Below are 15,092 nucleotides of genomic sequence, written 5' to 3' on the forward strand. Positions count from 1 at the left end.
TTTCAGGTTAAGAATATTTATTTCAATACAATGACTAATTTTGCTCCCGTCAATTTGGCAAAGAAAATCAATACATTGTTTTCATGGTTTGCATGAATAATAATTTATATTCATTAATATTTATATCAGTGCAGTACAAACCCACACCTCGCGGTATCTGTGACACACCCTCCCCACTTGCGCAATGCCACAATAACACACACACACACACACAATCATCTCCAATCTTCCCGATCAGTCTCATAAAATATAAAATTATATTATATGTCAGTTACACATGTGTACATATTTTGGCTAAAAAAATTAATCTCATTTCGTTCTTGGTATGACTGCTAATTATCAAATGGTATTCAGTGTTTAAGAGATCTTTGGAAAGACGATTGTCTTGAAATGACTGGTAGAGACTAAATGATAACAGGCCATATGAAAATAAAGGCAATGTAAATATATGTATATATGGTATGTTCATTATATCATGGGAATGAAATAAATATAGTTTTGAGATCATGATCCATATCTGCTCATGGTACAGTCCGCCATTCTTCTAAGTCAGAAGCCCGAGTGCCACACACCACGCACGGCTCTATGTACAGCTTACCCATGTGCTGCACGTGCTTTATGCATATTAAGTGACAAATTAAGAATGTTGATTTCATTTGCACCACTTATTTTGGACCGTCGACGAATGCCCACAAAACAGTTCTTGAGATAAACACCTTCAGCCACAACCCTGTAGCATTCCCCCATGTCCCAAATGGTCCCAAATGGTCCCAAATGGTGTCAGCAAAGTGGGTTCGGGGCAGGGACGAGTATCGGGTTGCTGCACGTGAGAAGATGCTCGGCGAGTTGAGAAAAGAGGCACGCACGTTCTTGGAGAAGATCCTTGACCTTGGCACGGAGGGCCGTGTTCTTGTCAAGAAGTAGCTCCATCTCCTAAAAGATACAAAGTATAGTTTAGATTACCGGCGGTTGAGGTTTGATGAAATGTATGCTTTTGTAAATATGTTTTCAAGTGTACACGGCAAAATGGGGTATTTCTAACGCTGACGATGTTAGATGTTCAACTTTTTAATTGAATAAAAAAAACTCTCGGTAAAATTATGAATTTTATTTAGATTATGCGTTCAGCCTTTTTAATACGAATCCCATCCAACTATCTTCGTCTGCATCAGTAGCGAATGAGTGACCTTGGTTTAACGACGCTCTGGATAGTATTTCAGTTACGCCAGCTTCGTGTGGGAGGAAATTCCGAAGTGATGCAGGTCTTAGACGTATACAAAATGTGTGAAACCAACGAGAACAGAATGGTGCTGACAAACCAAGAAACATAACCAGGTCGAAGCTCGGATTCAAACCCATGATCACTGGTTTCAAAATATGGGAGATGTTTTAAGTACTACGATCATCATATTCGTGGGGAACTGTTTCTTCTAAGCCATGCCAAAACTCTCTTTTCCAGCCAGGTTAATTTACTGGTAACGAAAGTATCTGGATTAACGAGGTTCGTAAATATAGTAGGTGGAAAATGTCACGTTTTACTACAGACGTCACGGTGTTATGTTGAGGTCGCACTCTGCACTAAGCCACTAGCAAAGAACACCAAAACCTGGATATTGAGATTTATATAGTCACGAGTTACCTATTTACCTAAATAAAACAACAATCATATTTAGCATGAACTGCACGTGCAGCACGTAATCATATGCATGAAAAACTCCTGTTCATTTGGACACAAATGACTTCCACGTGATCAAATGACGCCATTTCATTGGACAAGAGCCTCTAGCTATGTCCCACCTGCAGGTGCGCGTCTGTTTCATCCTTCTTCTTCTGTCGGAACCGTTTTGCTGCTCGTCGGTTCTGTTCCTGTCTCTTCTTCCTCTTCTCCACTTCCTCTGCGGTCAGCTGCAGCAATACACGAGACGTACAGGTTAACCAGGCTCCAAACATTGTCAATAATATTCAACTTGTGTGCAACATATTCGCTAAATTCGTGTGAATTGTTAATTATTGATGTTTGGGGGAAACACCGTATCGTGTAATGTCTTGTTTGGATTAACACATTTTTAAAAAGTATGTAAAAAATCGCATTTATTACGTGACGCTTTTATTTACGAAACTAGTTTAAAAAATTGTTGTTCTGGTCCATACTCGATTTTATACAGAGCCTCGTGATGCTGCTTGAATGGGGTTGGGTGCGGCGTTAAAAGCATTCACTCACTTGATAGTTATTAAATACGTTTTCAGTGATTATGATTCGGTTTTTTAAAATATAAAATATATTGGTCATGTACAAGATGCTGTAGGCTGTCGCAGTACTGTTGTCCGATCTGTATTTACCAACTTTGTTAAATAAATCAGAGGTACTTTGTAAACGAACAACTAAAACATTACGTTTACGTGTCGTGTAAAAGTGTCATACACTGATGTAGAGGATACAGGACATTTGAAAACAAATGACCCAGAAATCTGGAAACTTATTTCTCATGTATGAAACAAACCCACATAAATAAATACATAAATCAAAGGGAACTCCAAGTGTCACAAAGTTGAAATGCTGGAACGTTTTATTCACGACGAAGACTCCAGTAATGTTTTATAGAAAAGTGTATTTACAGTTAAGAAAATTCACTTTTTGTACGCAAAGGTTGACATGCGTGACATCATCATAAACACACAGCTGATTTCGCCAGACGGAAAAGTGTTTGAATTGTATCAAAGCAGAATATAAATAAGTAAGAAGGGCATATTGATAGTTTTATGGGCCGTATGACGTATGCTTGCACGGCGAACATCGTTGGGTTCATGAAATGTGGTTGGTAATAATGTTCTGAGTATAGCGTACGTGGATATGTCTGTTCTGGTATATTCACAATATACCCACAAATACATACACACATTCCGATACATTCGACAACCAAACATATTGCTGTTTGTGGATAAAACGAAATATCATCAACTATTATGTGAATATTGACATCAGAAACTTCTATTGAAATAAGAAAATATAGGCCAAGAAAATCAAGAAAACATTACGACGTTTCTATGAAACAGCACTACTTTTCATAATTTAGAACTTATTTTACCCCTTGTTTTAGAATCTTTAAAACTCATGTATAAAAATACTCTTTGTGGTCATTAAAACATAATCAAACATATGTTGTAGTTAGTATTTCTCCGTGTGTTTCAATGAGCGGTTAGATTGTTTCCATACAGAACAAAAAAGTTAGGAATCATGAAATATTTTATATACAGTTCGCATTTAGACAAACTCAGTCTTAACTACCAAAACAATATCCCAAAAAATATCCATAATCCCTGTTTTTTTGTTCAGTATATAAAACTGAGGCACTATGCACCTCTGCGTCCAGAAATAATCCTACAGATTGATAAAGATTGTGTAATCTGTTACTGGTGAAATGATAAAGTCACCGAATATCTGCAACCGTTACTACAAGCTTTTATCTACACTGACCTAAATATAAAAACACGTTTTCTGTCTCCAAACAAAAATGAAACACTAGCATAACTAAATGTAATTAAATACACTAAGGAGATTACATTTAGTCCGTTCACCAATATATTTTACCAACAAAATGAATGACGCACCGTTAGACCTATGCGGCGTTGGAGAGAATAGACCAAGTCGCTCAAGGCAATACAAACAAAAGTTTACGAAACTGAAGTTTCCATAACTTTCATATATAGATATTACGTAGGCATTAATCAGCGCCATTATTGCTCCGAATCACAATATTTTCCTTCCCGTGTGATAAAGTCCTGTCGTGTTACCTCGTGCGTGTGAGAAGAAGAAGAAGTGTTTAAGCTGGACACATTCATCTCGTCTTTTCCCTCTGTAAGTCTGCGAGACTGTATCGTATATCGTAGTTCCTGTTTCAGTAGGGGGGTGATGGAGTTACTGGCCAACGCCCGCTCCTGAGCGTTCAGCAGCTCCTGGTCCTGAATACAACCAACATCGACATTGCCAGGTAAGTTAAAATCAAATAAATCTTCTGAAAACATTGTCAAAAAGGAAGACTTTGGAAAAAGCGCGAATCACGTGTGTGTAGTTAAGCCGTGTTATAGCGTAGCGCCACGCGACCACACTCCACTGTAAGGTCGATGCTATGTGGTTACTGTTGTTGTTATCGCGCATTAACGCGCGTTACTCTCGAACCGAGGGCTCGTATGAAGCCACACATGACATTACGTCAGCAAGGTGAGTCTATTTATAGCAGAACTTGTCGCGGCAGCTCGCATGCACTTGTCAGACTTTGCTAAGCTTGGCGGGATAAGCCCTAGTGGTGTGTCGCCATACAATCTGTAACAAAACAGGAAGACAGACTAATGTGTAGCCAAAGACACAACATTAATCTGCATTTTTTTTTAATTTCCCGGATCAGTTATAATAGCTAAATCATAATTATCCCTATATAGGTCACATACTACTGTGAACATAGAAAATTACCAGACTGTGTTGCTTTAATTATTGTCTTGTTTTTCCACACACAATCTCGTTATTTGTCTAAATGGTAGTTATTTTACTGGTCATCAAATACGGTTGACATTTAAATGTGATAAGGGGTGGACGAACGAACAATTTGTTTTCCACCAAAACAGTAATTAAGAAGATAAAGTAATTATTTAAAAAGACAAGACAATGTGACAATTACCGGTTTCAATTAACCCGGAAACCATAACATCCACATATTTATACCCGGCCTGTATACATTGTATATGGTCATCTGGTTAATAAGAAAAAATAAATTGTGATCAGATGAAAAGAAGTTTTTCCCCGACTTTTAAGACAATATAACCGGAAGATCCACAATTTAGGGACAAAAATTTAAAAAAAATTGGCCTAATTTTCTAGATTGATTCGCCGCATCACCATTTATATAATATTATTTATAAGTAGAGAACTTTTAGTGCTGGGGATTGTATTTTTTTTCTCGAACTTAACTGAGAAATGCTGATTTATGTCGTGTTGTGAAGGTGGACCTTTTTTCATGCTGGGTATTAATTTCAATCTCTATACTTATACATTCGCCGCTTGAATATGCACGTCTCTGATCTATGCAGAAGGATACATAAATAGAGTTCTATTACGAACCCGTTACTCAGAATCACATTTTGTATTTCTTCCCCAACGAGTCTTTTACGGCGCTTCTATAACTTACCAAAGCGCGGATAGCGTGCTGCTGTTTCCAACAAGAGAATCTTCGATATAGGTATTTGTATAAGCTAAGTGTCGCTGTAGGTATCGTCGCAACTCGAGTATTGTAGTGACATGGGACCTTCGTCAAACTGTGCAACCAAACAGCATCGGTATTATTTGACGTGATGGCACTTTTATATGCTCGATTGCTAAAATACACCACATCTTAACCACAGCTTAAAATGAAGTATAGATTATATAAAAAAATATTACATTTCTGTGTGCATTACATGTATATAGATTTTTCGAAATTTGTGTCAGAGTTTATGACTTAAACAAAATTTAGCTTCTTTCGTGAAAACAATGTCATGCACACTTTATATCACAGCTAGTTATGAAGTATAGCTTACAAAGAAAATAATAAATTCATGTGGGCATCAAACAGCTTTTGTGAAATTTGTGTCAGAGTTTATGACTCGTGAAATCAATAGGACACTCGTTATAATCTATATTTACATAAGTTAAAAAAATAATATCCCCAGTTATGTAATTAGTGGTCACATTCTATGATATGATTAGACGGAGCCAAGTTCTAAGATCCGACTGCACCAGTCCCCGAGTCACACTGCCACTTGGCTGTGTGAGTACCTGCTTCCAACTGGTTCTTGGTTGGTCAGCGCCGTACCCGGGCTCTTTGGAGCCGCGCTGGCAGTAGACATCCAACCTGCGTCACTTTGGGCTTCCTCCCGCCGTAAGCTATGGAATACCAGAAGTGACACTGTCGCGTTGTCACCCTTGCACAAACAAGTAAAAAGCGCGACCAAAGCGCGACAACGCGACAATGTCCCGTTAGGATTCAGTTGTAAGCAGACACGCCGTGACGTAGCCTTACTGAAAAGAACAACCGACTGGTATTTGTGATAACATTTTCGCTGTCTGGACCGTATTGGAATGACCAGTATTTTATTCTTGTTATTTCAGTAGAATTTGTGTAGTTATTTTTTCAAAATTCATAACTAATTCAAAATTTACAGTTATTTGACAAATTCATAATTCTTCCTTGGTGACGACTTGCTCTTCAGCAACGTCCTCTCGTCACCTAGGTAAAGACACTATCCCGCCACCCCCATCTTAGTAATGGAATGTTCTGCTTGTGCATTGACAAAGATTAACTGTGAGGTTGAAAATGCTGTTGTCATTGAACGTGTACATCTTAAATTTTCTAAATATTCTCAAGTTAAAACAGTCAACACCCGATTACATGGTAAATGGTGAACTAGGGAGGTATCCTCTCAGCATTTTCATCAAGATAAGAATGATTTCATATTGGTGCAAGCTAACATCATCACAAACTAGCCTTTCTAGTTTCGTATATAAACTTATGTTTCAAATGTCCATTGCAAATCCAAATTACCATTTCCCCCTATTAAAAGAAGTAAAATGTATTCTTCAAAATATAGGCTTTAATTACATTTGGTTGTCTCAAACCTTTATTAGTGTCGCTTGGTTGAAACAAAATGTGAAACATGTTCTCATTGATAATTTTTTGCAAAGATGGAGAGAATCAAAGGAAAATTCATCTAAAGGTTACTATTATAACATGTTTAAAGAGTTACCATCCCTAGAACCTTATTTACTAGAACTACCAATCACCTTTAGCATCTCTCTTGCTCGTTTTAGAACAGCAAATCATAGATTACCCATTGAAAAAGGAAGATGGTATAATATTGTAAGAGAGGAAAGAAAATGTTCATGGTGTAAAAATTTGATATGTGATGAAATGCACTTTTTATTAGAATGTCCAAAACTCTCAGAAATTAGAAACAAGTTTTTGCCTCAATACTACTGTATGTATCCTTCTGCCATATAATTCTCTCATTTGATGTCCATTACTTATAGGCCAATTCTATTAAAACTGGCGAGTTATATAAGATCATGTATGGAAATGTTCCACTGACATGTTTTCTCCTATTGTATCTAATTCCTGTATCCAATTACATCTGTGTATCACTGCCGTGATTTACGAGAATAAACATCATTCATTCATTCTCCAACTATCTGGGGGTCACCACTAATCAAAGTTGGTTTGTCGCTCATGTTTGTTAATTAGTGTGTCATATGGGCCTCATCAACAGGCCAGTGCTCAAAGCTGAGAAAAAGGAAGACCGAAGAACATTTAAAACTATCGGCGACACGATCTGAGTGTGATATATAGTAAGACTCTCTTCTTTTTACCACACACCTTTTCCCTTTCCCTTTCTTTTTTTTTCTTTTTTTAGTACTCTTGTCAAGTTACGAGTTTAGGTTGAGTAGTATGTTTCTATTCCTATATTGAACAATCTTTAAATAAAGTTCACACGATATCCGGATTTACAAATTCCGACTTTCATACAGCTTGGCATTTACTCTAGGAATGATCACACTCCACTGAAAATCACACAAAGCCAATTCTTAAATAAAATACGTTTAAATTAAATACATTTTAAAAATAACAATTTCACTAACTAGTTGACTGGCGTTCTATAAGTTGGTGAGTTAATAAGAAAATGATCTATTGCATTTAGAAACGTTTCGATGCAGATTCTTATACCGTCATCCAGTGTTTTTCTTCTAACAATGTTACTGTTACAGATAAAATTAAATCGTTGTCATGAGAATCTTTGGTAATTTCCTAAAACAAATTTGAATACACCCCATAACCAAAATAGTAATAAATAAATTTAAAATAAATATTTAATTAAATTTAACTATTCAACCTTAACTTTCCAAGCTTCACCGCCGATCCGCCTACACAGTCTAACCTGTTCCCGTGTACAATATGGTTATGAAGATTATTTAAAGTGACGGGCAAAAGAAAGTATATATGAACTTGAAAATTGGATTTGACCAACACATCGCAAACGCTATCAAAAGGTTTACTAGGATTGAAAACAGTCGCCGAAACACTGCAAACCTAAACACAACTATGATAGCCGTATCAAATCCACCCCCATCAAATAATCATTTCTAGTTTGTTTTGTTTTTAGCCACCATCAAACATGGTTTTATAGTTTCTTTTGCCTGGCAGGTTATGTGAAGTAAAGTTTTTGTCTATTTCAGTATATATCATATTCGCATTTTTAATAAACAACCAAATGTAGTTCAGGTGTATTTACGTTTATGTATTTCAATAAATTCGATCAAGATCTGTCGTTAAATACAGCTAAATAAAACGCAATGTTCTTTAAGTTTTTTAGAAGGTCCTCAGATGCGGTTGTTTTGTATGCTGGTGGTGCTCGGGACTTGCTATTATCACACTTCCTGAAAGCTGGTCAGACTGACCTGTGACTGTGAATGTTTTATTTATAGTTTATAGACAACCCATTTCCTATTATACGTTTGAGGAGTATGGAATAGTTTGAAGTTTGCCGTTACTATGGAATTTTGTTTTTTTTAATTATATGTTAGCTGTCATAATTTCATAACTTTAACGAAACGCACATAAGCCATTAATCTATTCGAAACATATACTAGTATATATATATTGATAATTAAATAAGTGGAGTAAGATTGAACACAGTTTTAATTGGCTAGCGCTCCACTTATTTAATTATTACTATATTGTGCCTGAGAGTTAGCACTTTACTGTGCTTTATATATATATATATATATATATATATATATATATATATATATATATATATATATATATGCTTTAAGTAGATCCCGCCCAAATTCACCATTTTCCATGTATTGGGGTTTTGTTTACGGTAGTCCAAAACTTTAATGTAATTTTTTAATAGCATTACGTTTTAATATTCAACACCTTTGAACCAATATAGGATTTGAGGCAACATGAAACAATGTCTTATTAAAAGAAATGTTTATTTCGACCTCTTTTAAATAGACAGAACATGGTTTTGTTTGTATTTTTGACTAGGGCTTTCAGTCGCCTATTTTGTGAACTAGCAATCCCTACGTAATTGTAGTGACGGTATCTACTATTTGTAATTTCTCCGATCCATATGCAAATGTTGCTTTATTACTTTTAACTGACCCCACCAAACGTAAACTGTTAGCCCTGCACCATGACTGTGGAATGTGTATTTATTAGGTATTTTTTTTACTAAAAGCCTAGGCACGTCTAGATCAAACTAACCAAGTCTAGTTTGCATGCTTCCAAACAACAGAAGAGGAACGGTTCTTTTGAAGAAAATAATAATAAATATTTCAAAGACATGTTTTCATTGCGTTAGTCTTATAAATTGTTAGCTCCGTTTATGTCGCATGAGTTGAGTGCTCTGTCTGCGAGTTCCCTTTCAATGACACTGAACTGAGTCTCAAATTGATCCATTTTTATGCTACAATTTCTCTAAAGAAGTGAGTAGACTCATTTGATTATCCCTCAACAAGTCTGTTAAATACCTTAATAAATTGTTGGAGTATACGTTTCGAAGTTATTCCTTTGAATCAAGTTTCCCTATCGCAACCAAACTAAATCCATCTCCGTTTCATTAAAAACAGTGTAGAGGTTTTGGGAAATAACAGTGACACCGCCCAACCAATCGGAAGCTACTATTTTAATGTAAATAATGTTGGTTGGTTGGTTGGTTTGTTGTTTAACGCCGCACTCAGCAATATGCCAGCTATATGACGGCGGTCTGTAAATAATCGAGTCTGGACCAGACAATCCAGTGATTAATATCATGAGCATCGATCCACGCAATTGGGATCGATGACATGCATCAACCAAGTCAGTGAGCCTGACCACCCGATCCCGTTAGTCGCCTTTTACGACAAGCATAGTCACCCTTTACGGCAAGCATGGGTTGCTGAAGACCTATTCTACCCCGGAATCTTCACGGGTCGTAACTAATGTAAAGGGAGACATATTGTCATGTGTTCACGCAGTGGCCTGTACGCCTGCTATGTGGAAAATAATACACGGGGAACATGGGTCCCCAGCCACCTATGCTTGTCGAAAGAGGTAACTAAATGGATCGGTTGGTCAGGCTTGCTGACTTGGTTGATGCATGTCATCGTATCCCAACTGGGTGGCTTGATGCTCATGATGTCAATCACTGGATTGTCTGGTTCAGAGTCGATTAATTACAGACCGCCGTCATAAAGCTGGAATTATATAGCTAAACTACAAAACAAACTGTATTGAAAGTCAACATATGGTTCAAGTTTTGAGATTTGGGACGCTACCGCGAGACAAATGATTTATGTTAAGGAATATTAGGTCAGCGGACGCCGGTTGAAAGTTTGATTTTCACGCGGCTTGGAATAGTCTCCAGTTATATTGCGGCGTGTCAGCTTAATGTGGGAGGAAAGCCCGAAGTGATGAAGGTCTCAGACGTTTACCGCTTCGGTGAAACCCAAGAGCACGGGTATGGTGCTGACAAACCTAGAAACATAATCGGGGCGAACCTGGATTCGAACCCACAATCATAGGTTTCTGGCGTGCGCCTTGGACGCATATGCATATCTTATACGTGTATTACTGGTAGGGTGCTGCCAAGCAGAGAAACAAAATGAGTGCTGACCTGGGATTCGAACCTACGATCTGGCACGACTAAAGAACGGAAACCTGAACAGCGAACAGAGTGAACGTCGGTTGAATAGAGAAATATTCCAATAGAAATAGATGGTATAACGTTGGTTTTCAATGAGAGTGAGTATTGCTTTACGCCGGGTTTTAGCAATATTCCAACAATATCACAGCAGGGGACACCAGAAACCGGCTTCATACATTGTACCCATGTGGAAATCGAATCCGGGTCTTCAGCGTGGCTTTAACCACTAGGCTACCCCACTGCCCTCTCCATCAGAAAGACCGACCTCATGGTTCTGAGTTCATAGGTAAGATTATACAATATTGCGTCTGTACATGACGACGACCTGCGTCAGTGAGTTGGGTTTAACGCCGCTTTCAGCATACTGTGGTAGGAAAGCCCACGACCTCCTGAAAATAACTGAGTCTGGGCCAGACAAACCAGTTGTTGATAGCATGAGCAACATTTCACACCGTGGGGTTACACAATCGGCAACTTCACTGTGACCACAGATCCTCTTTAAGTCGGCTTTTAGAAGCAAGCGATTATCGTGGACCTATCGTTCCCCGCGGGTTATCCAGAAAGGCACATGGACGTATTTTCGACACACAACAAAGGCTGTATATATGACGGAAGAAGCTTTATTTGTGATCCTATAAGACGCGTCCAGAGGACAGAAGAAACGTAACAAAATGGTTATCAATCAACATATTAACAAGAAGTTTTGGGCAACACATCATCACCATACCGCGTGACGACCGTGTACGCGCTTGCTTATGACGTCACACTGAGAGTTAAGGTGGTATGACTGATATGTGCTTATATTTATTAAGCTTAATCATCATAATTATAGTAATGATTAATGCGTGAAATAGTCGTCATGACAACAAACCCGCACATGCGCATATCAGTCACGCAAAGGGCATAATGGGCATGTGTTTACGAATTAACAAAATGATTAAATAGACAATGTAACACAATCGTTCAGTTTTAAATAATATTCGTCTTGATAAAATAGTTCAAATCTAAATCTACTTCCATACATTACCAAGGTAGCGTGTTGGATTTAATCGGCAACAACTACAGTATTTAATAATGAGGCACCTTCAGACAGGTATAAACATATAATTATTTAACACATCCGTATCTATGACGCCATCATCGACCGCCAGGGTCCTGCTTCCGGACCAATCACTCACCTCCACAGTTCATTAATTGTCACACATAGAAAAATAATAATGTTCGGTTACGTGAAAGAAATATGCTGTTCAGTGATCGTGTGATGTCATTCTCGTAACGATGAACTTGATGCCGAATAGGAAACAATATGTTTTCAAACAAAAACGTAAAAAAACAAACACTGTTATATTTTATTAGAATGCCCTTCGTCTTAAAAATGGTTTGAATATGATAATAAAATGCAAGAATCACGTATCAAAAACTATAGCCAATGATAACGAAAGTTAAAACTAATGTTGCCATGGTAACGGCAATTTCATTCGCTCTAACTACCGGAATCACACGAGACTGGTTTATGATGAAACGGCTGGCTAGTTGTCTCGACTGAATCTGTTAATGTTCTTGAACACTTGTTCCACGGTGCCCACGTGTAGTTGTAATGCTCGAGACGGGCGCGACTGCCCCGGAAACGGTAACAAAAGCTAGCTATATACACTGTAGAAAACTGCCAAAGTGCCCTTGGTGAAGGCAGCTGGTTGATTGACTTTGGCAAAAAGTTAATGGAATGTGTCATACTCACTCATACACCGGGTTAATTTTCAAAAGAGCACCAGAAAATATCAAGTTGTTGCAAATTAAAATAATGTAGAAATGATAAAATAGTGGCCTGATGATGCAAATTCCCAAACCACGCATTGCCCTAGTTACCGCTACAGGACTAGGCGGGACTAGGCAGCACGAGTTGCACCCTGACCCTGTCGAGCTCTTCTGGGGGGGTACGAGTCCATATGATGGAAATATATATATGCATTTCGGAATCCTACACAGGTTGCTGTGTTACACAAGAGACGAAAAATATTTTAAACATATATTATTTACTGAACATGTGTTCTTACGAATATATACCACTCAATATTGATAGCGATACTGTGACGTCATGCTACAACTTATTGAACTGTGTGTTTATGTTTAATCGACTTGAAATAGAGGTTCACATGATTCAGTTCCATGGCAATATTAATTACAACTTGTATGACAACATATCAAGCAATCGGTCACATTCAGGCCTGGATATTCCGTGTCCCTATCAAAAGTTGAGCAGTATCGTTTTAGCGTGATTTGTTGAAACCAATTAATTGTAACCAATCACGTTTCTCCTCATTTCAAACTTGTGAAACCTGCCAATGCCCTCACCATCGATGTCAGTGTCCCAAATGAACTACATTACTTGGTTGTCTGAATAGTGATGAAATGTTCACCTTTCAACTCCATGAGGAACATGGAAGGTCACACCAACAGAAATATATTCGGCATAAATGGTTCTTGACCTAAACACAAGTAGTCACTGGAGCTTCACTATGAGGCAGCCCCCTACTTCTATAACTACACCAGATAGGCATCCTGCATCTTCATCTGGTCCCCTGCTGCTTCATCAGCTGGAGGAAATCTACAAGAGATACATGCTTAATTGTCAGGAGAAAGTATGGGTCTGATTAGCTTTGTTGGACAGTGCCTTGTTTAAGCAGCAATAATTTACTACAGTCAGACATGTGAATCCACAAACATTTGAATCCATTACTTCCTGAAATGTGAATCCATTACTTCCTTACATGTGAATCCATTGTCAGAAATATGAATCCACTACCATCAGATTTGTGAATCAATTACTTTCTGACATTTGAATCAATTACTTTTTGACATGTGAATCAATTACTTTCTGATATGAATCCATTACTTCCTGAAATGTGAATCCATTACTTCCTGACATGTGAATCCATTGTCAGAAATGCAAATCCACTACCATCAGATATGTGAATGAATTCCTTTCTGACATGAGAATCAATTACTTTCTGACATGAGAATCATTACTTTCTGACATGAGAATCAATTACTTTCTGACATGAGAATCAATTACTTTCTGACATGAGAATCAATTACTTTCTGACATGTGAATCAATTACTTTCTGATGTGAATCAATTACTTTCTGACATGTGAATCCATATTGTCAGAAATGTGAATCTGTTCTGTCCAACATGTGAATCCATAGTCAGAAATGTGAATCATTCCGTCCAACATGTAAATCCATAGTCAGAAATGTGAATCCAGTACAGTGGGAGTCCTCACACATCACCACTCGTCGCCGCCGCCGCCGCCGCCGTCGCTGAACGCTGTCACTGATACAGTGGATATATATTTACATATTACACGCCCTTATTAGCAGTTGCATTGCTGTTACAGATTAGTCCGTGAACACATGGGCATCTCCTCCTATGCACTCCGTAGTGTAACAATCTGGCATATTCATAGAAGCACTTGGTATTCTCATACCATCAAAACAATTATCACTGGACTGTGCCATCTTGCAGCAGGACCAGAAGATACACCTGTTTCACAGTCCAACACAAGTTCTCCACCAATCACTTTGCCCTTATTATGGTACATTGTGTTTCACACAAACTCTGACAGTACAAATAATAAACATACATCTTACCTGGCATAATGATCAATTCTGCCATTCTTCCAACCTGACCTCAAACTTGCAGACTATTAAAGTCACTTTCACATAATCAACACACACCTTTGCTATTCCTAGTCCAAACTGATGTGATTACTTTACAAAACTCTTATCTGAACATGTGATAGTCTGTGGATGATAGGTGGGATTAGAAAAGAAATATCATCCAGAAAATCCTAGAAAAAATAATAATTTCAGAGTAAAAAAAACATCCTGGAAATATTGTGGGTCCAAAGCAAATTGTTTGGTTCCACATTACAGAGAAAACAAATATGTCTTCATGTGCCTGCTGAAAAAAGTCCTTACTCAAACAAAAATCTCCCCTCCACATATAGAAGTTGTCAGTCCCTTATCATAGGCTAAATCTGCAACAGCCGAAACTGTCAGCGCCTATCTGGTTTGTCCCAACGCCTGAGGATCAATCCTCAGGGAACATGTCGGTGCCACAACGGTAAGGAAACCACTGGACCACCTCCATGTATGTTCCCTTAGACATGGAGCTGGGATGCATGGACTAGCAGATGGAAAGTCTTTCCTTACACCTGATACAGTATTTGCAGGTTAAATTTATATAAAAAATATCTGAACCCCTCTCAAGCCCCTCTAGCAACTGTTGGTATGATGCAGGTTGCTTGATGAAAGTGGATTGATGTAGCCGTGGTTACAGTATTAATACATCTACATCATTTGAACTTTTATCCC

At 37.9% G+C, this 15,092-nt stretch overlaps 1 protein-coding gene across 1 annotated transcript; it reads right to left on the minus strand.

Annotated features, from left to right (window-relative positions):
- LOC124148483 lies at positions 1-4,145 on the minus strand. The gene is made up of 3 exons (XM_046519589.2): positions 3,793-4,145; positions 1,798-1,905; positions 1-933 (listed from the first exon to the last, which is right to left on the minus strand). The coding sequence occupies exons 1-3, from the start codon at positions 4,021-4,023 to the stop codon at positions 781-783; spliced, it is 492 nt and encodes a 163-aa protein (XP_046375545.1). The 5' UTR covers positions 4,024-4,145; the 3' UTR covers positions 1-780.
- Between the last annotated feature and the right edge of the window lie 10,947 nt (positions 4,146-15,092).

Source organism: Haliotis rufescens, unplaced genomic scaffold, assembly GCF_023055435.1.
Source record: "Haliotis rufescens isolate VD_foot unplaced genomic scaffold, xgHalRufe1.0.p SCAF_3, whole genome shotgun sequence".
Lineage (NCBI taxonomy): Eukaryota > Metazoa > Mollusca > Gastropoda > Lepetellida > Haliotidae > Haliotis > Haliotis rufescens.

Coding starts and splice junctions, on each gene's coding strand:
- LOC124148483 (XM_046519589.2), bottom strand. CDS start 4,023: ATGTTTTCAGAAGATTTATTTGATTTTAACTTACCTGGCAATGTCGAT. Junction 1,906..3,792: donor CTTCTTCTCACACGCACGAG/GTAACACGACAG, acceptor GTATTGCTGCAG/CTGACCGCAGAGGAAGTGGA. Junction 934..1,797: donor AAACAGACGCGCACCTGCAG/GTGGGACATAGC, acceptor TGTATCTTTTAG/GAGATGGAGCTACTTCTTGA.